This window comes from Anopheles arabiensis, chromosome 2, assembly GCF_016920715.1.
Source record: "Anopheles arabiensis isolate DONGOLA chromosome 2, AaraD3, whole genome shotgun sequence".
In the NCBI taxonomy this organism is placed as follows: domain Eukaryota; kingdom Metazoa; phylum Arthropoda; class Insecta; order Diptera; family Culicidae; genus Anopheles; species Anopheles arabiensis.
Genome location: NC_053517.1, coordinates 92,879,062 through 92,906,906, shown reverse-complemented (window position 1 = coordinate 92,906,906; position 27,845 = coordinate 92,879,062). Strand labels below are relative to the sequence as shown.

The 27,845-nt window shown below is 45.8% G+C and overlaps 1 protein-coding gene and 1 long non-coding RNA gene across 3 annotated transcripts; one reads left to right on the top strand and one right to left on the bottom strand.

Annotated features, from left to right (window-relative positions):
* Positions 1-327: 327 nt before the first annotated feature.
* Positions 328-25,618, bottom strand: LOC120903841 (repressed by EFG1 protein 1-like). The gene is made up of 3 exons (XM_040313495.1): positions 23,578-25,618; positions 8,126-8,661; positions 328-6,229 (listed from the first exon to the last, which is right to left on the bottom strand). Exons 1-3 carry the CDS (start codon positions 23,880-23,882, stop codon positions 5,895-5,897), a joined length of 1,176 nt encoding a protein of 391 aa, XP_040169429.1. The 5' UTR covers positions 23,883-25,618; the 3' UTR covers positions 328-5,894.
* LOC120903856 lies at positions 8,581-11,723 on the top strand. Of its 2 annotated transcripts, XR_005739666.1 has the most exons (4): positions 8,581-8,686; positions 8,831-9,102; positions 9,244-9,404; positions 9,562-11,723. It is a non-coding gene; the product is annotated as an uncharacterized LOC120903856 (long non-coding RNA). The 2 variants fall into 2 exon arrangements; XR_005739665.1 differs by lacking the exon at positions 9,562-11,723 and having other exon boundaries at positions 9,244-9,555.
* Positions 25,619-27,845: the final 2,227 nt, after the last annotated feature.

Below are 27,845 nucleotides of genomic sequence, written 5' to 3'. Positions count from 1 at the left end.
TTGCAAGTAGAATTACATAATTAATTTTCAAGGGAAGTAAGATAAATGTTGTATCCATAATGTATCAAAAACAATCACAATCGAACCCCGTTGAGCTAAACAGTTTCAACTGGCACATTGCCCCATGTGGCAAACATTCTAGTGGGGAAGGGAATCAAGGTTAAAAAACAACGGAATGGCAATGACATTCACTGAACAATACATAAATACATAAGTGCATGCCACACGCTGTAATTGTTCTGCTTGATAAAGCTAATTACCACCGAAGCAGTGTTGCAGTACGAGATGCAACCAATACACACACGCTGAGACACACACCCAGAGGGGGGGGGGGGGGAAAGGGGACTGACGGTAAATTAAACAAACCTAATTATTTATCTGACACTGTGTCATTCTATCTCCCGGGCACAAAATGGACGGGTGCCCTGCGCTCTGTGGTCTACACGATCGTAATTTATCGTTTGACAACATGAAACACCCAGACGCGCACACACACACACACACACACACGAACGGAGCGTGTCTGTGAAAAGAGCCGTCCATCTGGCTGCAGCTGGCAGAAAGAGCAACAGCAACAGCAGCAGCATAGAAAAGCAATTAATCGAAATTTTCCATTTTCTCGCTTCAATTGTTCCGTTCCGGGGTAGAGGGGGAGAGTGGCACGAATGGTTGCCATTTTCAATTCAGCCCGGTAACGGGTAACACAGTGGCAAAGCGCACAAAAGCACACAATAGGCTGCAAGGAATGGGGTGTGAAGGTGGTTGACAATGAGTTTCCTCCCGAACCACAAACCCTCCCTCTATTGCCGAATGGAAATGCGATGACGTGTGTGTGTGTGTGTGTGTGTGTGTGTGTGTGTGTGTGTGTGTGTGTGTGTGTGTGTGTGTGTGTGTGTGTGTGTGTGTGTGTGTGTGTGTGTGTGTGTGTGTGTGTGTGTGTGTGTGTGTGTGGCATGTGTGGCGGCGCTACTGAGCACGTCCATGCAATTGTCGTCGAATCGAACGCCATTGTCGCCCGTGTCGCTAGTGCATCGCTTGCGGGGTAGTTCCTTTTGTGCATGTGTTGCACCCCATCACATGCATGCAGCCTACAAGGGATAATGGGGGAAACCTGACGGGAGCGTTAAAGTTTAGTGTGCGCTTTTTATGCGCTTTTTCTTTCACCCCAAACCCGACCCGACTGGGACCGATTCGTGTGCAATGGGGTGTGGATGGCGGTTGGTTTCAATGCCAAGCGAGCAGTGGGAGATGGTGGTGGTGTCTGCGATCCTGCGTGCACTCTGGGCCTTCGCAGAGTGAAATGATAAAGTGCAATCGCACAGTCATAACATTTCACCTCACTAGAAATGCTTCTCACTCCACTCGATGGTGTGGCTTAGAAAAAGGCTTCGCAACACATGGCGCACCGAGATCGAGAACATTCTTTTGCGTGCAGAACAAAAAGCGACGAGACCTTTCTTCCCCTGAGGGGTGCAAATGCAAAATCAATTGCTCTGTTCGCTCTCTTTTTTTCTATTTGGTTCGCCATCCGTCACTGAAGGAAAAGGCATCGTTGTTCGTTGCGGCAGAGACGGCACAGTTGGTGTGGAAAATCGGTCCCCGTACCTACTCCTTCCTACTGGCGTGTGCCGCACGTTCACGGCGGAATTAGGTCTAAGCCCGGGAATCGGATTTGTCCGCATTTCCGCATTCGAAATCAAAACGAGAAACGTCAACGGGGGGTTGGTCAAAGGGAAAGCTTGGGTGCCACGGGAACGGTTCGGCTCGGTTGCCGTTGTGTGGGGTACATTTAAAACGTGAGTGAAATAAATTTAAACGCGCTATATCGCCCCGTGTGCGATTAGAATCAAACTGCAAGGTGCAAAACCCCGATCGGCAAAGGGAGGGGTAGAGGGGGGCCACTGTTTGGTTTGAATTGTTCGGATTCAGTTTCAATCACGGGTTGAGTGAATTTTAATGAAGTTTTGCTTTTCGATCGGTATTGGCATTGCATTGGCAATGGGTCGGGAAAGGTGGTTTGGATGAGTTTTGTTTCGAGCAATGTTCTGCGTGCGCAAACTTTCTAAACCGTTTCTACATTCTTACTGGAGTTTAAATTAGATTTATAAAACGATTACCTGGTCGCTTTCAATAACTGTACCAATTATTTAAAGGGATCTTTTTGGAAGGCAATTTAATTACATTAAGCGATGCAACTTATCAATAAATGTAAGGAGAATTGCATAGCTTTAGGCGCATTTTCCCCGTGAAAAATTAAGCCAACCATTTTTAGTTGCTCTACAGTCCTATTTTAAGTCTCAGTTTTTGTTCATTAAAAGAGTTTGACCAAGTAATCAATTGTTGTTTCATGTTGCTACACATCACACTACGCTAAAATGCTATATTCTCCTCTGGTGGATGTTACCAAACGCCTGAAGGTATCCAACATAATAAGTTTAAGCAGGTTTTTACTATTTCACAGCCTATACATGGTTTCCCACGATTTATTGGTATTCCCATCAATTTTTGATGGGTTCTCATATTTTTTGGTGCGTTCCCACGATTTTTTTGACGTTTCCCAGATTTTTTTGGTCTAATTGTATTGAAATCCAATCGGAAAATACCAATACATTATGGGAACGAACCAAACATCTATGGGATACGATAAAAAAATCGTGGGAACTGACCAATAAACCGTGGGAAACCCTGTAAACAGATTGCCATAATAAATTAATCAACAAACAATTCAACAACAACCTAGCATCAATTTTACGTTTTAGAACAACAATCTGTGTTCAAGCTTTTACCACCTTTATGAAATGTTGTTGAGTGACTTGACAAGTGCCTTTTAGTCTTGCTTTGGGTAAAAGAAAATAGAATCAGATCGCCTTCCGGATGAATGTTAAGTACACATAATTCTTTTTTATACACAAGAGAAAGCTGATACCTTGCATTGAAAAATTATTTTAAATTGTTTAAAAATATTTCACTCTGCTCGGGCAACCACAAACTTTACTAACCAATAATGCTGATTTGAACAGCAACAAATCCATCTTCTCACTGGCTCACCGCACATGCATGTCATCTCGACATGGCGTGCAGTTCGCATTAACTCTAATTTATTCCTGAATAATTACAAAAGCTCAGCCTTTCACACCGTATTCAAACGTCATCAATCACCACGAGCAACCGCGTATCGCACGAGCTACACATCTTGCCGTCTCCTTATGCTGCAAAGCCACGAGTTAATTATGAGCGAAACTCGTAACAGCTACGTCATTTCCCCGCAGCCCGTGCGACAGAAACTCACAGTGGCAATATGAATTGAAAAAGGCAAATAATTTCTCCACTGAAAACTTTGCGACTGTGTCGATTGTGTCTTGTGTGTCGTGTGTTTGCTTTCAATTTATCAATCACAAAATGTGTCGACACGGGTAGATAAAATGCAACGTCTTTTCAGCACCAGCTGTATCAAGCGTCTAACGTCTTGTTCCAACAGGCCAGCAGGAAAAAAACAACAAATTATCAAGTCATGTTGTTTTAGTGGTCGCTATTTTCTTTCCACCAGCTGTAGAATACCAGCAAGGAAAGGCCAAAAAGACTGCAGTCAAAAATTGTCACACACCAGACGGCATGAGACAGTCGGCATGTGTACGAATGTTTCCAACCGTTCGCATTCACAGCTTTCAACGCTCCTTCCACGCAGAAAGCAAGGTGAAAACTGCGAATTCTTCGCTGTGGTGTGGAAAGGGTACAAGAGGACATTAATTACCTGGGTTTTCTGGGGGGAGGAGAAATGTTCCGAATTGTTTTGTTTTCGCGCTTCACGGTTGACAGCCGGTCCCAGGAAAAAGGGTCCTACGCTCCGTGCATGCCATTGACCCGCAGCCCAACGGCGCCCAGATGTTTAAAGCTGGAAATGCGTATCAACCTGTGACTGGGTACTGCTGTTTTTCACCTTCACCGTCTTCTCACTGCTCCCACGTCTTTTGATTTGTTTAATGAATTTATGTTAATTATAAGAATAATTAATGGCACCTTGTGTTCGAGAACACAAATCGCACCACCCGCACAGACGACGATGGGCGACGATTTTTTCCTACCTGGGTGGGACAAGAGAAATTTAATTAAACAAAACAAAAAATAGAGTAAAAGAAGCTTGATTCGAAAAATTGATGCTCGTAAAACTCTGCTCGACAGTTACTGCGGGCGTGGATGACGTGGGCAGGATTGCGTACGAGAAAACAAACCGAGTGGTACGAGAGAGTTCCCATTTTTCAGCAACCTGAACCAACGTACGCGAACGGGTGTGGAATGGGGTCGCTTTGGGCCCATCTTGGAGCCATAATTAGACGAAGCTGCTCTCTTATCACGGTGCGAACGATCACTTCTCGGGGTTCAGTAATAAATCCTAGCATTATGATCATAATTTTCGTTCGTTTTTGTTTTCTTCTTCGTCACCTCTACCTCACACAGTTGTTTGCTTTTCTTTGGGAAACAAACGGTTCTCTATAAATAGCTCCTTCGTTATCGCTCGTTTGTGGAGTCATGTTTTTGCAATGTTTTTTTTCTTCTTTTTTTGTTAATTAATTCTATACACCTTAAACTCTACCATTCACGCCTTCTCTTGCACGCGCACACAAAAATGTATCAACAATCACTCAAACACACACACACACACACGCACACAACAAGCATCATATTCACATCACTCTGGTTCGTTCTTCACATAAGCTGCCGGCCGGCTTTCCCTTACACTCTATAGTAGAAACTGGGGGAGGGGGAGAGGAAGGAGAATATTCTGTTACGGTTTTTGATTCGATTTCAAAACGGTGTCCAATTGCTTTCTCGTAATGTTTAATGCACACAGAGTTTGGTTTTAAAAAAAAAGCTCAGTTTAAAAGCTTTCGGAAGCGGAGTGAACTATTTTCCTTGGAGGTATCCACCAACCAACCAACCAGTGTGGTTTTGGTGTGTCCAGATCCAGATCCCGATGGGCTAAGGTTTAGTTGTTGTTAGTTTTGCGTAAGCTAGACATTGATTTGCTTTGGATAGCGGGCCTTGCTTGTTGCAGGCAGCTATACTGGCTTTGGAAGCACCGTACCTGGAAGCAACATTTCAACTAGCGGAAGTAGTACTATACGTAACTGTTCTATCTTTCTGAAAAGCTTTAACGATCGTTTTCCGCTTCAAGCGTTAGCATTCGTTTTTGGGTGAGTTTTCCAATGTTCAAACTCCTTTCAATTGTGTTCCAACTTACAAAACTTGTGTGGCAGAAAGTGTGAGCCACACCGTTTTATCTGTCTCTTAAAAGCATGTTCTTGCAACGCTTATTGCCTACTTTTAGGCGGAAATCTTGTTTTGCAGCAAGTCAACAACAAATTCTACAAAAAAGTATAATATTTTTTCCAGCTCGGAAAACAAGAGCTCTAAACCTTTTTATCATTAATATTTGGTTTTCAGTACGCTGGAACTCAGAAGACGTCTTGTTGGAAGATAGTTCTTTAACGTGTTTGAACGTTCTAGTTCGAAGTTTTTTTCAGAAGCGTAAGCATGAATAGAGTATGGAAGACTCTTCCCGAGCAGGATCAAGATCCTCTCGGGGCGTTCACAGTGATCCAATCATTAGCGTCAACAATCACCAAACACCTTCCCGAATGGTTCAGGTGCATGGCACGAAGTCTTTCGGAAGGATTTGCGTTCGAAGAAGTGCGCGACAACTGCTGCAGACGAAGAGCCTCATTAGCATCGTGTTCTAGCCGGCGCGGGCAAGGGGCATCCCGGCAGCGTTCGGGGAAGCATTATCCCCCGGCACCACCGCCCCGCCACACCGTGACCGACTTCATCCACTCGGCTAGCGCTTTGCTCAGGAAGTGCGTTATCTGTTACATTATGGAACACCGTTTCTTATTTACTCAGTGGGAAGCGCTCAGATTCTCCAGATCCTTGGCGGATGGTGGCCGGGACAGGGTGTGGGCCGGCTGCTGACCGCCCTCCTGATCGTTCGTCACGATCGGGGGCAGCACGTTCGGTCGGAACTCACCCATAACGTTGCCGGCCGGGTAGTAGTACGCGACCACGAACAGCTTGCCCGTTTTGGAGATGGACTTGCTGACGCCGAAGTACCGGCTGGCCCGCCACACCATCTGCGAGAAGTGGCCGGTGTTGACGTTGGTGTGCAGCAGATGGGGCTCCTTGAAGTAGTCGTACCGACGGCTGGTGCTGTACCAGTACGTGGCCACCTCCTGACCTGTGGGAGGAGAGCAAAAGCAAGATGATTTAGGGGTTTTAAACGAGTTTCTTTATGACTTTTTTAATTTTTCCAAAAAAAATCTTCAATAAGGAAGCTATATGTTTTGATAACCTATTTTAAATAATATTTCTATGTAGTAATAATATAATATAATATTATCTTTTTTTTCAATGCATTGCAATAAGAAGATCCTTTTTCCGTGCAAAAATATCTGAGAATTCCAATTATTCAAATACCTTTTTGATATGCAAACTGCATACTTTAAGGCGTTTATTTCTTCGTAAATTGAAGAAATATACATAATGATCGTAATCACCCTTTTTGAATAGCAAGATTCATTTTCGATCGTATGATGTTTGTACTAGTGATGGGAAAAATGTAGTTTTTGTCTGAATCGATTCCGGGTAGCTCCGCAGTTTTCTGGAAATGATTCCAGATAGTAGGTCCGGAATCAGTTTCCGGAATCGATTCCGGAATCGACTCCGGAATCGGAATCGACTCTGAAATTGGTTCCGGAATCGACTCCGGAATCGGAATCGGCTCCAGAATTGATTCCGGAATCGGCTCCGGAATCGGAACCGGCTCCGGAATCGGAATCGCTTCCGGAATCGGAATCGCTTCCGGAATCGGAATCGCCTCCGAAATCGGCTCCAGAATTGATTCCGGAATCGGCTCCGGAATTGGATTTGGTTCCGGAATCGACTCCGGAATCAGTTCCAGAATCAAAGTCGGCTCTCGAGTCGAAAATGGCTCATAAATTAGAATCGGCTACGAAACGGAGTCAGTTTCGGAATTGCCATAAAAATAGGCGTTTGGGTCCAATCATACTACGTATTGATAACCGCAAAAATCCAAATTTACTTGTAAAAGATCCATTCTCATGGAGATTCTCGAACTGATTTCGTTCCGGAGTCCGCTCGGCTCCGAAGCCAACTCCGGAATCGCCTCTGGAATCGGCTTCGGAATCAGTTCCGGAATCGGCTCCGGAATTGGCTCCGGAATTGGCTCCGGAATCGGCTCCGGAATCGGCTCCGCAATTGGCTCCGGAATTGGCTCCGGAATCGGCTCCGGAATCGGCTCCGGAATCGATTCCGGAATTGGCTCCGGAATCGGCTCCGGAATCGATTCCAGCATCGGAATCGGCTCCGGAATTGATTCCGAACACGGAATCGGAATCGGGTAGGTCCGATTCCGAGCTCCCACCACTAGTTTGTACATAGAATGACTTAGTGCATTCATGGTGTACTTGCATTCATCTTTAGTATCAAAAGATAGCTTATACGGATGGTACAGTTAAATGTATCTTGAAAACACACTTACTTTTAGAGAATTTATGAAGACGTTGCTATGTTTTATTTTGGTAAAAAAATTATGCTATCAATTTAAGGACCTTTTTCAAGTCAAGGGTCATACGAGAAATCTATATACTATAAGATGAAATGCTCAAAATGATCAATCTGAATCGATATTTAACGAGATTATTTTTCCTTGTAGGATAATCGTAATCGCTTGTAGGTGCAACACATGCACTTAGAGACAGATTTTAGCCAATTTATCTTACTTCGATCTTAATTTTTATTCTTTTAACGCTAGATCTATGGAACCTAGTGACCACTATTGCTCGTTTTCACTACCAACAAATCAACAAACGGACTAGTAAGGTTCATTAGTCTAAAAAGTCCAAGTAATGAGGATCATTAGTTCAAAAATTCCAATCAGTAGAACTCAAAATTATCACTTTTAAAACACAGTCGATACTTTAGTTAATCATCTGTTAAACGGTATTATTTTGCAGTAAATATATTATGTTGTATACCTGTTGAGCATCTTAGAAAAATATTCTAAAATATGTATATTTGAAATGAGTTTTAAAGCCTCCAAGCACCTACTCACCAGAAAGGTCCGTCAGCAGACTGTTGGCAGGGCAGCAGAAGATGTTCTGCCCATAGTTGGTGCCGCTCTGGTAGTACAGCTCGTTCGTGCTCGCCAGATGGTTGGCCCACTGTTTCGCGTACTCGCACAGCTCGGACGAAACGCTCAGCGCGGGCGCCCCGTGCCGCATCCGGTACTCGTTGTGCCAGCACAGACACTCGAAGATGAACTCCTTGTCCATCACGATCTTTACCTTGGGCGAGTCTTCACCACCACCACCACTGGTCGACGCTCCGGCAGCGTCCGTCCCGTTCTGCTTGCCGCCCGACCGGTCCTTGCGCTGTTCGGTCGGTGTCGATTTCGGCAGCAGGGGCCGATTGTCGAGCGCGTCCTGCGTTTGCCCTGTGTCATTGATGCTGATGTCATCGAGATTTACACCTGAAGTCCCCGCAGCAGCAGCACCACCACCACCAGGGCCGCCCGGTTTGCGTACGTTTTTGTTCAAATCACAGGCCGCGACACGCTTCCGAAGGTTGGCCATCACGATCGCTTCCTCCCTGTGGAACGGACAGAGAAGAGAAGGTGAAAGAAGAGGTTAAAATGCGGCTGGGTTTTGTTGAGTCGTTGGCACAACGACTGCAAGCGCCGTGACATTTATTGTTGTCTGTTTTTAAGAAGCTACATCGCCATTCAATTAATCTGCTTCCTCTCATCGTTTCCCCACAGACGGAAGCAAAAACAGCTGTCAACTGGTTCGTGTCGTACATCATCATCGTTATAATTAATTCCGAACGCTTCGTCGGACAACCATCCACCAACAAAACCCCGGAAAGTAGTTCAAGTACCTTAGCTCCGTACGGTCTGGCACAGAAGAAGCGGATGACTGTCCACTTCTCCTGATGCTGCAGTGCAACAAAATGCTCCAGATGCGGCCGTTCAGTTTAAAAGAGGCAAAAGATTTCCCCATAACGTTCCTGCATTCCAACACAACGGGCTGGGTAAGTGGTCCCTTTTCTCCGTTGAGATATCCAGGCCGTGCTGGCTCGCAAGTGTAGCCAGTGCGGCAAATTTATGGCACAGATTAAATCATCGAGGCTGCAAGTGAATAAAATATGTGACTAAGGCTGTATTTGGTTCAGGTTCAGGTCGAGAGCATGCTGCTGGTCCAGGAATGACCTGAGCGACGTTGCGTCTTCTCAAGAGCTACCGGTGGTCCTTCATCTGCTAGAGCAACCAATCCCCAGTGGATGAATATCGTATGAAATTATGCTCACGTTGACAGGTGACGGGAGGCCACGAGGTACCTCACCGGGCACAAACAGATAAGCAATTGATTTTTCACTCCACAAAATCACTACGCCCTCAGTGGCTTAAAAAGTGGCCGCTTCTGCACGCTCAGAGGACTTACAGTAATTGGAACTACTCATTAATTTCCTTCGTTTTTCTATCCACCACAGGCTCAGATTGCTTCCTCTAGCGGGGAACGCGCGTTTGCGTGACACTTGGGCAAGCGTTTTGCTAGGCGTGGCCCGGGAGTACGTCCAAGCTGACTGTTATCTTCATTGATTTATGACTTATTTTCAGCTTCACGCATCTCACGGGCCACGGTGTTGGCCAACATTTATCCGTTTCCATCTTTTCGGGCCCAAAAGCGCATACATAATGGTAAGGAGGGAAGGGAGACCGTTGGCTATTCTTCGCCTAGCACTGCTGGTTGCACGCTTCACGCACGACATTGTGGAAGTTATCATTAACATAAATTACTTTCAGATTAGGAAAAGGAACGACCGTTTGGTGCCCACGTTTGCGCTACGACGTTCTACGGCGCGTTTTATTCACGTTTTCACATTATGATTAAAAAACAACACAAACAACAAACCATCATGCTTATGTTGGTTCGAGCGAAAAGCATTAAGGAACGCTTAGGCATTCGGTAGGGCCCACAGTTTTGGGGAAAACACTAATCTGACAGCTATCTGTGATGAATGGGCGCTGCTATTATTCCAACCAAAATACTCACTTCAATGAGAGTTTTGGACTCAGTTATTTGATTTAGTATTGGAACTTTGATTTTCAACAGGTTGCGTCAGGATGCAAAATTCAAAATTACATGCAAACTTTCTACGAAATGTTGCCGCTTCTGTACCGTGTTGTTGCTCAATGGGGACAGTTCTGCGCTCGCTTAATGCCATCATCAATTTTCTCCCAACCGTTCCTTTGCCTCAGCGTCTCGATCTTATCAGGCCCACCAAATTCACCATTCAACACTCCATTAGGTTTACGCTTTAAAGCGGCGTGAAGGACGGTCGATGGGACTCCATTTTGGTGACTCCCGGGCGTAACTTTCCATCCGATTTCTACATCTTCCAGCGGCTGCTCCAGGGCTGTTGTGGACACACGGCGTTAACGCTAACCGGGCGAACGAATGGTTCGATCCGAGTGAGTCCCTCCCCCTCCCATCCGCAGGAAACGTAGTTTATCAAGCTCAATTACCTTTTCGGTTACTGTGCGGGGCCACGTGTACGACTGTGTACGACCGTGCCTGGCGAGATGGCGGCAGCATCTGGTGACGTGCGTCACATGGAGACGATGTTTTTTTTTTTTAGGAGTTTGTTTGTATGTGTCTGTGTATGCTTCTGTGGTGTGAGCATGAAGCGGAAAAGCTCATGATTAATTCCGTGGAAGATATTTTCGAAATGACGCAAATGGAATTCGTCTCTGTGTGTGTCTGTTGTAAGTGTTTTTCGGTGGTCTTAATTGCCCATTTGCTGTAAGTAGGGTAGCAGGGCAGAGAGAAAGCAACTTCATTTAAACTTTTGAAGTGTTTTGTACAATTGAAAGGACATATTCAGGGAAAAGAGCTGCAAATCAAAATGTAGCAAACAAGAAAACAAAATCCTAAGAACCAATTCTGCGAAACAAATACTTAGGTCCATTTAATTTAACTTCATTACTTCACAGTTTACCTCAAAATTGACATAATCTCATTATCTAATAAATGTTAACATTTTATTGAATGCTTTGAATCCATCAATTGTTTAAACTATAAAGTTATCCAATAGCTGATCTGATATTCCTACTAAAATTGTTGATTGTAAAAGATTACTTTTATCAATTACCCTAATAGCAACCAAATTCGACAGCATTTAAACAACCACTCATATCGTCCATAATATATTCACCATTTTGTTTCCTCCCGGGCAAATCTGCTAAGTAAGCTGCCCTCCGCAAACGATTAAGCAGCGAGGCGCACCGGGCAAAACTTTTCCCTCTTTGAATCGCATTGCTCTTGCTTGCTATCCCCTTGTAGCGACCAGACCGCCATCTGGCGTGAGAATCGTGAGCGATCGTGACATCCAGGGACAAAGACACGGATCTCCGTGGAGCGCACTCACCAGGCACACGAATGTGTCAAAGTGACGTGCGCCGCGTGTCCAGCGCTACACTTCCTGCTGTCAGCGAGCACATTCTCTCTCTTGCGACCCAACCTCGAAAGCGAACAGACCTCTTCCTTAGCTCCGCGCTCGAAAATTCCTCAACGTGAAACCCTCTCGAACGAACGTGCGCAACCGTTCATAATATAGTGTAAAATAAAGTTCCTTATTACCTACTCACGAAACCCAACGCGTTCGCGACATAAAAAATTAGGGACCACTTTTGTGGCGCCCCTAAAACTGGTGACCCCGACGTGATCGCGTGCGCGAGTGAGTGAGTGGTAAACTGACGAACACCGTGTCCAGCCGGAAAAAACGTGTTTCCATTGTTCCACGGTCCGGACCGACGGCAACGTTCCCCCCCCGTCATCGAGGAGCGGCCGACCACGAAGGAGGCACCACGCAAGCGCAGCCAGCGAAAAAAACCCCCGTGCACAAACCCCGAACCCACGTGAGTGCAAATCGACACCGAAGGTGGCCGACAGTGAAGAACACTGTTCTGGAACATTTTTCCCCGACGGAGCGACCGATCCTAGCGGAAAAGTTTCCTCTCGGTGCTGAGCGATCGCCGAACATTTTGCTGACACACCCCGCGCCGTGTCGCACACCCGCCGAGCATTTTGGTACCCGTACGTGTTTGCGCACCCGCCGATCATAACCTCACACGTACCGCCGAGCGCGCTCCAGACCCACGCGGTTTTTGTGTGTGCACCGTGTGTGGGTGTGTGTGTGTGAAGGTGCGCAGGCCGACGCCGAGCGGATTGCGTCAGAATTTTGCTCGAGCTACGTTCGTGAATTTTTTCGACCGTGCACCGAAGACGTCGTCAGCGCACGCAGCCATCGTTCTCTTCTCGCCGACACCATCGACCGAACGCCACCGAAGATCATCGCCCCTCGTTTCTCACACCACCGTCATCGACGAACGCAGCCAACGAGCGACTAATCCTAACACGATCGACCGCGTGTGCGGATTTTTCTTCGCCGAAGGATCGACCTAGCCAACCTCAGCTGGACTTGCCTGCGCCCCGCCACTAAGGTAAGATCCACCCTTTTTTAACTAACCTTAGTCGTAAGGATGTTGCACAGTCCGCCGGACCGCGACGTATCGACTCCCGATGGCGTAACCCCGAGTGCCGATCCAGCCGCGAGTGGATCCAAATCGCCTCACGTACCAACACCGCCCGTTCCGAATACCCCGCGCGTAGCAGGGCCGTCCGCCTGCGACGCCATGTTTATGCCGCCCGAATCGCAGATTGACACTTTGAATGCCATGCAGCTGAAACCACCGGAGATGGACACCACTGACATTCAAACCTTTTTTCTTCGCATTGGAAAACTGGTTCGATGCGTGGAATATCACCTCGAACCAACATATTCGCCGTTTTAACATTCTTAGAACGCGTATACCGCTTCGTGTCCTTCCTGAGCTTCGCCCCCTGTTGGAGAACATTCGACAGTACGCTACGGACCGTTACGAGGTAACAAAGCGTGCAATAATTGAGCACTTTGAAGAGTCGCAACGAAGCCGCTTGCATCGTCTGCTTGCCGAAATGAACCTCGGGGACCGAAAACCATCGCAGCTATTAGCGGAGATGCGCCGCGCCGCAAATGGAGCAATGACGGACTCTATGCTGGTAGATTTGTGGATCGGCCGTCTCCCGCCATACGTCCAGTCCGCCGTTATTGCCACTAACACGGATACCAACGATCGAGCTAAAGTAGCAGACTCTGTTATGGATTCGTTCGCGTTATACCACCGAACGGGCCCGTACCAAACCATCCACGAAGTACGCAACGAGGACTTCGAACGTCTTTCTCGGCACGTAACGGAATTAGGTCAGCGCTTGGACGCCGTACTGAGCAAGCTCAACGAACGAGAACGCGCGCGACCACGCTCACGTACCCGGCAACGTCAACCGAACCAGGATGTGGTAACACCCAGCGGACACTGCTATTACCACACGCAGTACGGGCAAGCAGCGCGGAACTGTCGTGCCCCCTGCTCCTTCAACAACCGACGGCAGGGTAGTAACTCAGCCACTGCTTCCGATTGACGCTTAACCAGAGGCCAACCTCAACAGATACACGTACTTTCGACCCATAGCTATCGTCTCGTAATAACCGATCCAAAAACTAACATCAAATTCTTAATCGATACCGGTGCAGACGTTTCAGTAATCCCTCGACAACACAGCTCCGTCCCGAGTAAACCCTCCACCATGAAGTTGTTCGCCGCTAATTCTACACCAATCCAGGTTTACGGAGAGTCGCTCTATACTCTCGATTTGGGACTTCGCCGATCTTTCCTTTGGAACTTCATCATCGCAGACGTGGGGACAGCGATTATTGGAGCCGATTTTCTCCAACATTTCCATCTGCTCGTGGACTTGCGCAAAAATGTCTTGTCGACGCCTTAACGAACGTACGTTCTACCGGAGTGCCGAGCCAAAACCCATCGGAACCAACTGTAAAAGTATGTGATTCCACCTCACCGGTCGCCACTCTCCTAAAGGAATTTCCCGGGTTAACTGCACTATCCACTCCTGGCACCTTACTGCAGTCCGAAGTGACGCACCGAATCGAAACGACGGGGCAACCAACATTCGCAAGACCTCGCCGATTACCACCCGAAAAGTACGCAGCTGCCCGCAAAGAGTTCGAATCACTCGTCCAGCTCGGAGTATGTCGCCCCTCGAATAGCAGCTGGGCCAGCCCGCTACATATGACAAAAAAGGCCGACGGCACCTGGCGCCCTTGTGGTGATTACCGCGCCCTAAATGCAAAAACCGTACCCGACCGTTATCCACTACCGTTTTTACAGGACTTCACGATGCATTTGCAAGGCAAGATCATATTTTCCAAGGTCGATTTGCACAAAGCATACCACCAGATACCAATTCATCCGGATGATATAGCGAAGACAGCCATCACGACACCCTTTGGACTTTACGAGTTCACTACCATGCCCTTCGGATTGAGGAACGCAGCGCAAACATTCCAACGCCTTATCCATGATGTCCTACGAGGACTCGAGTTTGTTTTTCCGTATATCGACGATATGATCGTAGCATCAACGTCCGAGGCAGAACACCACGAACACTTACGCCAACTTTTCGAACGATTGGAGAAGCACCAACTAGCCATCAATCCAGCCAAGTGCGAGTTCTACCGGAACGAGATTTCCTTTCTAGGCCATCTGGTCAACGCTTCTGGTATTCGTCCTCTCCCCGATCGAGTCCAAGCCATCAGCGAGCTGCCACAGCCAACGACGATTATGGAGTTGAAGAAGTTCCTCGCCATGATAAACTACTACCGACGTTTTCTGCCGCACGCCCTGGAAACGCAAGGTATACTTCTCGAGATGACTCCAGGTAACAAAAAGAAGGACAGAACGCCATTAACCTGGTCGCTAGAAGCTTCCGAAGCATTCGCCCAATGCAAAGAGCAACTGAAACGTGCAACGTTATTGGCACATCCCGTGAAGAACGCCGAACTTTCTCTATGGACCGACGCTTCAGATTTCGCAGCCGGAGCCGTACTTCACCAACGCACCAACGAAGACCTGCAACCACTAGGCTTCTTCTCGAAACGTCTCGAAAAGGCACAGCAAAAGTACTCGACCTATGACCGAGAACTTACCGCCATCTATCTCGCCATACGACACTTCCGATACCAGCTAGAGGGTCGGGAATTCTGTATTTATACAGACCACAAGCCTCTAACCTTCGCCTTCCGACAAACGCACGACAATGCCTCACCTCGACGAGCCCGGCAGTTAGACTTCATTGGCCAGTTTTCCACCGACATCCGTCACATCGCCGGAAAAGACAACGTTACAGCCGATCTGCTCTCCCGCATAGAGACAGTGCACGCGACACCGACCATCGATTATGAGCGATTAGCAGAAGAACAAGAGCGCGACCCTGAACTTTCCGACATTCTCAGTGGGAAAATTCAGACGGACTTGTTCCTGCAGAAGACACCAATACCGGGAAGCCCCAAGTCACTCTACGCCGACTGCCCTGGAGGTATCATCAGACCGTACATCACCCGATCGTTTCGAACACAACTTCTCCACGCCGTACATGATCTCAGTCATCCCGGAGCCCGCGCCACAGCTAGACTAATAACAGAGCGTTTCGTGTGGCTCAATGCAAGGAAGGAATCCCAGGACTTCGCTCGGAACTGCTTAGCCTGCCAGCGCGCTAAGGTAGGAAGACACGTCAAAAGCCCCTTGATACCATACCCTGCAACAACAGCGAGGTTCAGTCATATCAACGTAGACATCATTGGACCATTTCCCATCAGTAACGGTAACCGATACTGCCTTACGATAATCGACCGATTTACTCGCTGGCCAGAAGCAATACCGATCTCGGATATCACCGCATCTACCGTCGTATCAGCACTACTATTCCACTGGATCGCCCGATTCGGAGTTCCGGCGCACGTAACAACGGACCAAGGGAGACAATTCGAATCCTCCTTGTTCAAAGAGTTGACGAAAGCCCTAGGAACGAAACACATCCGTACGACAGCCTATCACCCGCAGGCAAATGGAATAATCGAGAGGTGGCACCGCACTCTTAAAGCAGCAATCACCTGCAAAGACACCGCAAGATGGAGCGAACACCTACCGCTAATACTGCTTGGGCTACGAACCACGTTCAAAAATGACATCAACGCCTCGCCAGCCGAACTTGTGTATGGAACGACGTTGACCATCCCGGCAGAATTCTTCATCGCGAAACCGCAAAATGCCCTCGCCAACCAATCCGACTTCGCCAAAACGTTAGAGGAGACGATGAGCAGCATTCGACCACAGAGCACCGCTTGGCATACCAACCGCACACCGTTCGTGCATTCCGATCTGAACAAGTGTACTCACGTGTTCACACGCGACGACACCGTCCGACCTGTACTAACTACACCTTACCACGGTCCATATAAGGTTCTTACACGCAATCCTAAGTCTTTTCAGATACTCCTACGTGGACAGCCAACGCTGGTCTCGATCGACCGCTTAAAACCAGCGTATGGCGCAGAAGAGGAAGCCACCCCGGCCCCGCAGTGCTCGTGGGAAGGGCTAACGACAAACCTGCTGCCGCCAATAACCGACCACTCGGAAACTCTGCCGTTACCGGACGTCCAGGCAAATTCGGACCGCAGAGACGCCACCGCAGCCTCCAAACCGACGTCACGCGAACAACCAGTGCGTAATCAGACGACACCCGCACCACCATCGCACCCGACGACATCGAGACAAACCGACCGAGCCACCGTCGACGCCCCACCACCCTCCATCCTACGCCGCAACGACCAGACGGTATCGACCGGCGTCACCAGGTCTCAGCGGAAGGTCATCATACCTCTACGTTACCGGTGACACCGCTCTAGGAGGGGAGTACTGTAGCGACCAGACCGCCATCTGGCGTGAGAATCGTGAGCGATCGTGACATCCAGGGACAAAGACACGGATCTCCGTGGAGCGCACTCACCAGGCACACGAATGTGTCAAAGTGACGTGCGCCGCGTGTCCAGCGCTACACTTCCTGCTGTCAGCGAGCACATTCTCTCTCTTGCGACCCAACCTCGAAAGCGAACAGACCTCTTCCTTAGCTCCGCGCTCGAAAATTCCTCAACGTGAAACCCTCTCGAACGAACGTGCGCAACCGTTCATAATATAGTGTAAAATAAAGTTCCTTATTACCTACTCACGAAACCCAACGCGTTCGCGACATAAAAAATTAGGGACCACTTTTGTGGCGCCCCTAAACCCTTTTTCAGGCGATAAAATTGACCGCTTCGGGGCGCAACTGCAACCCGATGTGGCGCGCGCGTTACGGCACCCCGTGTACACTGTAACCTTGACATTTTGGGAGAGGATCGGCAGAAAAGCCCACTAGGAGAGCAACAAAAAAAAAAAGGAAAACCAATTCATTTAGCTAAAACTTTTCCTTCCACTGCTAGCGCACTGTGTATGCTGTTACTGGTGCAACCGGTTGAAAGCGGTGAAGAAGAAGAGGAAAAGCATGTATCCGCCTGTCGGAGGATATAAAAGCAAGCCTTTCGATTGGCTTTTTTCTTGTCACATTTTTTTTTTTTTGCTGCTGTGTGGGCAATCGGATAGAATAATCTATCTTTCTTGCTCGTTGGGAGTTCTATTCGCACCCTTGTTTCATGGCACTCCCGAGGTCACAGTGCCGAATATTCTTAGCGTAGCATAAGCGTTATTTTTTTCGTTGGTTTTAATACTGCTCGTTTTCGGTGTTCAATGCGCCAAAGGGGTGTTCTGGAATGTGGCAAACTTTTAAACGGTGTTGATTTTAGGAGCATTGTTTGAAAAGTTTAAATGGATACAGCAGCCACCGTGGAAGGCTATCTACGCTACGTGTGTCTTTTTAAAATAATGTGAGTAGCCAAAGGGCAGGTGCTTTAATGTTCTAGCTTTTTTATCTCTTTCCACACATCTCTTGCTTAGTGTTGAAGTTATAATAGAGGTAGTTATATTTTCCTGAACATTTTTCCTTCTTTCATTTTCATTCCAACCAGCATTTCATTTGTACTAACAATAATAAAGTAAATTAACTCTTTTGGAGTGCTTTATGATTTCGTTCCTCTGAAGAGCTCTAACAGTTACATTTCGAAATTGTGATAAGTTGCGACGGATCACAATTTTGTTCGAGCCGTTAAACCGAAAGGAACTACGGCATAAACAAGCACATAAATTTAATGACAGTTAAAACTGGAAACGCCCTGCCAAGGTGGTTCCACCCTCTATTTCCACCTGTTGCAGTTTGCGTTTCAGCAAAAGGGTGCTATTATTCACTTTACTGCTGTCATAAATGCTGTGCTGCCAAATGACTTGAAACATAGAGTGTAGGTTCACTGTACGCTATCGTGTTGCAGAAGTCTCGCATCACGTTAGTTTATGCTTGTACTGCACGCTGCATCACAGTTTGGTGGATTAAAAGGAGAAAATGGACTTCATTTTGTGTGTTTGTTGATTAATAGGAATATATTTCATTAAATTCAACTGAAACCAATGATCGTGACATGAAAAAGAGATAATGTTATACGTCAGTTTTTATTATACAGTTGAATGCATTACGTGGTAAATTTTGATGGAATTGACATTTCATTGATTTAACAGTTTTTTATATTTTTTCAAATAAATTTTATTTGTATACTTGACTGTTATTTGTAAATACTTGACATCTCACGGATCTACCAACCTATACATCAGTAAAAGTTACTCCACAACGGTTTTTGTGTGGATTTGGCTAATGCATTTTTAAATAGGCATATTGCATAACCTTCAGGCGCTAAGCAATGCGCTAACCAAATTCTACGCTGCAGAATCAATTACTCAAAACTGTATCAAGATCAGGCACTGTATATGTTACAGAACTGAAACAGGTTCACGATATGTTCTGAAATTTGGTGCAGGTACAGTACCAGTTCGGTTTAGGTTCAATATCAGTTTCAAAATCAAGTTCACAGCTTCGTGATCGCTTCCAGGAACGGTATGGGCTCAGTAATACGGTCGTTATCGCCAAATTTTGCCTCTAAGGGTTGAATATTTGACAGACCTCGTAAATTTTATACTCTAACGCATCAATTTTTGTCTGAAAATCAACAATTTTCTTTTGTAGCAATGATGAAAAATGTAAAAGGCATTTGAACAGATCTATTACAACTGTGATTTTACACTACAAATGCAGTACAAAAACCGTGTTATAGGAGTTTTTGTGAAAAAAGACTTATAAAATTTAATGAATTTTCAAAACATAACACTTAAAAATACATGCCAACAAAATTCTTGGTAGCAAAAAAAAACTTGGTCACGAAATTCTTGGTTGCTTAATTTAATCAGTTTTATTTGTAATTCAACTTAAAAAGTAAGTTACGGTCAAAAAGATACTGCTTAGAGTCAGCAATTTTGACACTCTGCCATAAATTGGTGCCTTAGAGAGAAAAATAGGTAAGTTAGAGCCCCAATTTAACGGCAACGACTGCATTTCAAACATCAGTATAGGTATAACATAAGATGTTCTTACTTCATTCTTAATTCCTCGTTCATGCCCGAGTGAATTTTCAAATGCTAATTATTGAGTGATTTTTTATAGTTATGAGTCAAGCGACACATTATTGCAAAGCTTAAGTCTTCCCCTTTCAAATTTTTGTGCATGAAATATGTAAAAACGTGTGATAAAATGAAATATGTAAAAATCTTTAAAATCTTGTATCTTGCAAAACATTTCTCATGTTTCACGTAATCATGAACGCATGTATTATGAATATAAAACACATGATAAAAATCACTTCATCTATAAAATAGAAATAAACGTAAAAAATACATTTCCCACCAAAGCCGTTGATTGCGGGCAACCGGTTAAGGAGCGATGGGTGAGGTGCAAAAATCTCGATATCAATGCAAATATGAAATTGGATTGCGATTCAACCATGTCGAAGAAAAATATATATATCGCTTCCTCCTTTCTGGTGTGAAACTGTACTCTGTACTCCCCTCCTCTTTGCTACGCTGCTATATGCCCCACGGGTTGCTCATCTCGAGCCGCGCCGACCGAGGGTAGAAATCTTCATTCCCATCTACCAGCACACCTATGCCCCACCGTCCCACCAATCGCATTGAATATTTATCACCCAATCAGCAAAGCAGCAAACGGAATTTACACTTGTCGGTTGGTACCACCGTTCCCGGCCGTTCCCGGCCGTTCCTGCATCCGACCGTGTGACATTTTATCACAGATTGATATGTTGCTGTGCACACAATTCCCACCGGGGCGTTGGGAAGCTATGTGCGCCCGTGTTGGTATTTGCTTCCGGGCTAGCTGGTTAGCTTCGGAAAATGCGGGAGAAATTTTGCTTCTGAAATTAGGTCAAGATACGAAAAAAGAAACGAAAAAAAGACGAACGAGAAAATGGCCGCTACAGACGAACGGTGATGGTACTGCCATTTGCACTGTTTGGTAATAAAGTAGCTAAAACGTTGCATTTTCCATTAGCACAAGGAACGCGTCAAGAAAGTGCAATCCAAAGGGGAGGCACCAAAAAGAAAAAGCGAAGGGAATTATTTGTACCTCAGCTTAGGTGAAGGTTGTGCAGACGTTGTGTCCCGTAAAAGTTCCGACAATTTATGGCTGTGTCCTGGTTGGATGGTTGGAGCGTGCAAAAACGGTAACCATCTCCGTGGCCGTTGAGGGCAAGTTTCCCACGTGCATCACGTACGCCTGATGGGCAGGGTTATGGTTAGCTGAAGCAGCATTCCAGTAGTGCTGCAGAAACTGTGGTACAAGTTGTGGGTGGGTTTTGAAGCGAAAAGAATGCTTCTCGTAGTAGTAGTTTTTCACCACGCTGGCTATCGCGATTGCATATCTTTCGGGCGCAAAACGCGATGTGCCAAAGGATACAACCAGGTCACACGGGTTATTTCTACTACAACTTTCAGCGCAGGTACATTCGAGACCGGGGGACCGTTGGGAAACAGGGAAAGGGATACAATTTACCACTGCTAGTGAAAATTGTCACTGAAAGTACTATCAAACGATCGTGCAAAGGAAGGACGCGAGCAAACGGTCTCTCCCACTTCCCTAGAAGCTAACCATGGGCAAGTATTATTTACATCGTACCGTGAGCCTTTAGTTTCGGCTTCCCGGCGGCATCCGATGGTAAGCTTTAGTTTGCTTAAAGTCAACACAACCACACAGCAACAAAACCACACCGCTAGGGACACACACACGGCACAGGGCATTGCAAGGGAACGACTCGACTGGCGGCTTTTACGAGGTGTCTTAATTTTAACTCGACAACTTCGAGCCAGCTTCAGCGTTCGTTTTGTCGTAAGCAACATTTTCTACGCCACGTTTTCTACCGTTCGCAACTAAGGTTTGCTGGCCACTTTTCCCCCCTTCCTCAGGTTATTCTCCTTTTTTCCTGATGCTGGAGCGACGACTTGTGGTGGGGTTTTATTTTTTTGTCACAAGCTATTATTCTTTCCACTGCTGTTCAGCAGGGGGAACGCTTTTACGTAACATCACGGTTCTCGTTTCGTGTTAGTCTTCCAGCGACAGGACTGTGGCTGTTTGATGTGTATTTGTGCAGCATGCCTTTTGATGAAGGCTCAAGTTGCCGTTTTCTTATTAATTGTTTGCTCGGCAAGCTGTTGCGGTTGCCACACGAGTGGTCCCTTAGCTTACAATGGGTTTGTGCATTTTTCGCCCGGTTTGTTTGTGACATCTATATGCAGCGTCTGGTTTGGGAAGGGTTTTAGAAGGGTAAAACAAAGATGCGAAAGGTTTTATGAGTGCTTAAGATTTTAACGATCTAACGATCCAAAGATTGCACTAAACGGGTCATGGGTTTTGTGTGCTTTGCCTTGCTGTGGCACATTGTTTAAGAAAGATTAATCCTTCATTGGGTACCAAATTGGGTTTTTTAAGTTCCAAGCATGGAGAATGTTATACGTCTTCCCAAAACCATCATTTTATGGTTGGAGTTTGTGCTAGCCATGCTGTAGCTCGCACTTGTTGAAAGTAGTTTGAAAGGTTCAAAAATGAGAGCTGATAAGAACTAAAAACTAATTCTTAAACTAATGGCATTGATAAATACTATGAAACATTGAAGCGGGTAGTTTTACCAAACCCACTCTTAAGCGTAGGCATTACTTCTATGGATTACAGTATTTTGAGGTAAATGGAGCATGATCGGGAACTTCAACACTGTCCAGGAACAGCCCTGACAAATGATCGAAAGTTTAACGAAACACTAAAATAGTTTCGTTAAGTCTAGAGCGTTCAGCTAGGGCCGATATAGTTTATAAATATGAGTGCATTTCGTGGAATACATCCTCTTCCAATTTTGATACACAACGAACGATTTGCTGGTAAATATGTTTAAACGGTTAGAATAAGTTACCACAAAACACGGAAAGTAAATCATCCGAAAAAGAGAGATTAAACAAACGTTTTTTTTTCCTATTTTGATTACATGATAACAAATTATCGATGCATGGCCAAAGGGTTGTGTTTTTCTCTGATAATTGACTAACCATTATTGACTTGTGAGATTTAAAAACATAGCGGAAATCCATGAGAATACTCTAAACTTTGAGTAAATATGCCTCTTGGCACTACTAATAGGACTTAGAATCTACATATTAGTACTAAGCATCAATTGTATAAGCTGTACTTCACAATTGATTGATGCAGAATCTGTTGAATGACATTCTGACATAAAAAAAAACTGATTCTGTGGTAATATTCAACTCAGCTAGAAGCAACAACAATGATGCTTTTGTCAAATAATTCTCTCAGTTCTTATTGCTCTAGAATTCTGAATTTTTTACGACATAATCTTAAAGCGACCTTATGATTTTTTACTTTCCAAAGGTTACGGCAAGGGTTTAAGCTCCAAAGTTAATGTAGGGATGCTTAAAATAGAGCCTAAAATTATTTTCCTTTTACATGATACTTTCTACTATTGCTGTTTAAAAATACTCTCTTCCGCATACTTGCTAAATATGTTGATAATCCTTTTGCGTTTTACAAATATTATTTTTGCTGTATTTAACTTCTGATTCTGAGGCAAGGTTTCCTTTCTTTAAAAATTTATTTTAAGATTAGGATTTTATAAATAAAAAAAGAGCATTTTCCAACACACATTTTACGCTGCATTGTACTTCCGTTGCTTTTGCCTCTCAGGAGAATACATTTAATTTTCCTTGTTACGCGCTCTCCTTATCCTCACATCCTCACCCACCAAACACAATTCCTCCACTTCATTCAAACTCGAAACCCCCATTCACACACAATCATCCAACGCATTGGCAAACCGTTATGAACTCGTAGGCACCGTCCCTCAGGGGACCCATCGACAACAAATGCTAATCAGGGGCGGCTTCGACAGCTTATCGAAGGGCCTGATGGCCCATTTAGAAAGCAATTACTGTCTCATTTAATCGCACTGCGGTGTGCCACCATCCAATCCCACCTTCAAAAGGAAAACCTTAAACCTTACCTTCTCCGACTCGGCGCTGGCCGTACCGTGCTGCCCGGCAGTGTTTCGATCGGCGTAATGCTAAACTCGGGATTGCTGAACTGGATCTTTTTCGATGGCATTTTCACACTGTTGTTGTTGCTGCCGCTGCCCCCTCCGATCCCACCGACGCTCATAATGCTCGACAGCCCGTTGCCGTTCGGATCGGTGGCACTCGGTGGCCCGCTGCCACCAGCTCCACCGCCACCGCCACCGCCATTATTATTAACTTTGTTGATCGATATCAGCTCCATATCGTTGCTGGAAAACTTCTTCTGTAAGGCCATGATGAGTTTGCGTGCAATTTTGATTGCTTTTTGCTTGCACTCGGCGATCAAGCGTTGGAACTGGTCGGTGTGTTAGCACAGCGAAAATAACAATAACAAACGCTCATATAAATATAAACATACACAGACACACGCACGCACTTTAACACACTGGTTGGGTAATAAAATGTGACACCGAATTTATTTCAAATATCACTTGCGGCTTGCTGGTTCCACGACGACACACGAAATCACGACCTCGAGTTTGCGTTTTGTTCTGCTCTTCACGCGATTGCACGAGATGTGTCATAAAAGTGATCTTGTACTGGCATACCCTGGCGTGGTGGAAAACGGTAGGATTTATTTTTATCTCACTCACTTTGCTTCACTTTGCGCCGTTTGCGTTATTTGTCCGACTCACTCGCTACACTTGTAATGAGCAGCGAACAGTCGACAGCGTTTTGCTTCACTGCAAACGATTTCAATCGTTAAAGATGGGGTAATTTAACATTTTCCTCCCCCGTTTTTTTTCTCCTTTTCGGTGTCTTCAGTGTCAGTGCTGTGTTGGTGTGTCAAAACAGCGCTCGTACACATTGATTCGATTTTGAATTGCTTTGTTTTTGCTTCGCGTGTTACGCATGTGACGCACAACGCACACGATCCACTGCTGGTGGTACACTTTTATTTATTTTTGTCCCCTGCTTGCCGGTCCTTGCTGTCTTTCTTCGATTTTCCCAACAACACTTGTACCACCCAGCCAAAAACCACCCACGAGGAGGGATTGGGATTTGCTGAGACAAGCAAGATCTAAAACTTTACTATCACACACACTCCAAACAAGGACCACACACGCACCACGAAAGCACTAGTTCTGTCTAACTGCGTCCAACTGGTCGTTTGGATGGGTTTTATCTAAAATTCCCCCCGTCTTCCTTTGGCGCAACAAATGGGGGCGGCAGCCAATCAAGAGCGATTTGCGATAGCGACTGCGGCAATATTGAATCGGAAGCGATTCGAACAAGTGGTCCATAAAGTCAGCGACCAGTTAGTCGCCCTAATCCTCGATGCTCGATTTATTGTGGGCAAGTCGAAGCTTTAAAGAGTCAAAACAGACACTGTGGACACGTTCTCACAAGAGCACTGAGCACTGCGGCACCACTACCGACCGTCGCGTAAACAACACTAAACACGGCACTGGTGGTCGGCGTCAACCCGACCGGGCGTGTTTGGCCGCTGGGATGTCCCATCGCCCATTACAGCAACGCGCTCACTGAGATGAAGTACATCTCTTCACGCGCACGGGACAGAGGCCGTTCCTTCCTTTCGGCAACACTGTTCAACACCGTTCCATTCCTAGATCCTTGATTTTCACATTTTCACCTTATCGATTAAGGATTTAAGCGTGTTTTTTGTGTGTACCACAGTTTGTGTGCCCACGCTCGATCGATTTGTTGCCAAATCAAGTGCCGAAACTTTCACAATCGAGCCAAACAACACGTGCCAGCACAGGAAAAAAAAACCGCTGCCAGGCTTTTGCCGTTTTGTGTGGGCTAGATTTTTCTTTTTGTTTCGTTTTGGAAGAATCTGTTATCTCACCCGGGAAGGTTTTTGCAAACGCACACCTGGCACCTTCCAAATCTCTGCTTGTGTAGACCTTCCTATGGACGTGTGTGTGCCTGCCTGCTGTCTGCTGTGTATGGCTGCATGGCTCCGTGTGATTCGTCCTGCCACGGTGAACTCCCGAGCACAACTCCTAGCCCGAGCGGATCGTCCCGAAGCTTTGTATGGCTGACTGGCCGTGGCGATATCCTTTTCCATCCAGCTCCGGCCGTGTGGTAACTCAGCGGTTGCTCACCGCACGGAAAATTCCCACCCCACATCGTTTGGGGGTTGGGCCAGTGCGCATGTACAAACAAAACCATTTTCCCGTGTGGTTTTGTCGCTTGCAACTCATGCCCCGGAACTCATCGCGCTGTGTGACGTGAGCGTTTGGGTGTCGCTTGAATGGCATGGGGAGGCGGTGGCACAGAACTCGGCTTTATCCTTCCTTTCGTGATTTTTTTGGTGGCCGTATTTACGTGCCAACATTTTACGAATGAAACGAGAAGGAGCCCGGCGAAGGGAGATGTTGGAGTAACGGCAGGAGGTTGTTGTGTAAGTTGAATTTTCATTCACTTTCTTTTCGGGGACGGCTCCAAAAATGCGGAAGCCGTACGACTCCTAACCCTCTTTAAGCGTGGACAAAAAAGCAGAGCAAAAAAGCAAGTCGCATTCCGTTGCAACGGATGGACGAACCCAGCCGACGATGGATGGAAGGAATGGATGGATGGAAATGAAGACAGCAAAGGTTGAAGTGCACACGGACGCCCGTTTCTGCGTTCGCTGCTGTATCGCTCGGGTGTCTTTCTACCGCTGAGCTTGACGGTGACGGTGACGGTGAAGGTGAGCTTATCTTTTGCTCAAACAGTTTTCAAGTTTTCCCGTGACCTGAGAAGAGAATGGGAACGTTTTATTCCATTTTTTGTGTGTGTGTGTATATCGCTACCATCCATTTTTTTGTGAGGCTTATGCCAAGGTGTTTATTTATCGTTGCACGTCACCGCCGTCAGCATACTGGCTGGTGTTTTAGTACATTTTACTTCCTTTTTACAATGAAACCTGCGCTGCTACTACTCACCTGTGTTTGTTACAATGCGATGCAATCAGCTTTCACTTTAGGCACACAGACACACAGACACGCTCGGAGTACATTGTCTTTGGCACGTTTCAGGCCGGAGGCGAGTTTTTCTGGTGGGTTTTGCGTGCAAAGAAAAGCCTGGCGGTGAATGGGTAATTGAAATGGTTGGTCTGCCGGGCGTGCCACACCGGTGGAAATGGATTCAAAACACGCGTTTTTGTATGTGTGTCCTGTTGCCCAAGGTCAGTTGATGCACTTGAGCAGGTGGTATTGCTTGCGGGAGCAGCCGGGTGGCAGTGTTTTGCATGTTGAAAACCAAATTAATTGGGCATTGTGTACGAATTTTCTATAGAATGGTGATGTCGTTTGGTGCGCACAGAAGTAATACAATTTGTTGAGAAATGTAGAATGTTAATTACTCATGTTTTTGGAAAAGCTTTCAAATGTGTGTGAAACATGCAGAAGATCTGGGTAGTGACAATATGTCATATGCTCAGCTCATCTACAGCAGATGTTTCATCTGCCATGCAATTTGTGGCAAACCTTCTGTGTTGCGAACGTATTGAACAAGTCTGACAGATGACATGCCAAAGGCAGTACAGCAACTGTACTGGGAAAAGCGTTGTATATCCCAATTGGATTCCAGAGCAACCGCGTTGTGAGATTGGGATGTATAATTCCCTCTTCACTGCACGATGACAGCTAGAGAATCACAATTTTGGAGAGTTTGATTAACATGAGCAATCCACATCCAGAAACGTTTGTTACGATCAGCTTTCATTTAAGCAAATCATATAAATGAAGATATCAATCCAAGTACTTCCGTGGAAAATCTGCTAACATTGCCAAATACACCACTGTGCTTCGTTGTCAGGAACTGGGCTAAAACGTGACGATAAAACCATAAAATTGATATCAAATGCTTTTTTGTAGTCATCCAATCAACGACGGTTGGAATCATCTTTAAAGGTAAGGCCTTTCAGTTAACGCAAGAGAATGGTGCTCTGTTAATACTGAGCAGATTATGTACAGTCGTATTGAGACATCTGTTTAATTTCATGATTGATTTAGAGCAAATGTTCACTTTCCTGCTGTCATTCCCGCTAAATATTAGCGAGCGTTTATAACTGATGTTCGTGCGATGTTTTGAGGCACGATGTACTAATGTTCTCTTATCCAAGACTCTCTAGGACGTTTCTATCGAATCTTGATTATTTTATACCTTCTAGAGTTTCCTGTAACAGTAGTCTCTCTTATTTTGGTATCACTACATCATCATTGTACATATCTTGTTAGTTTGTTAGAGT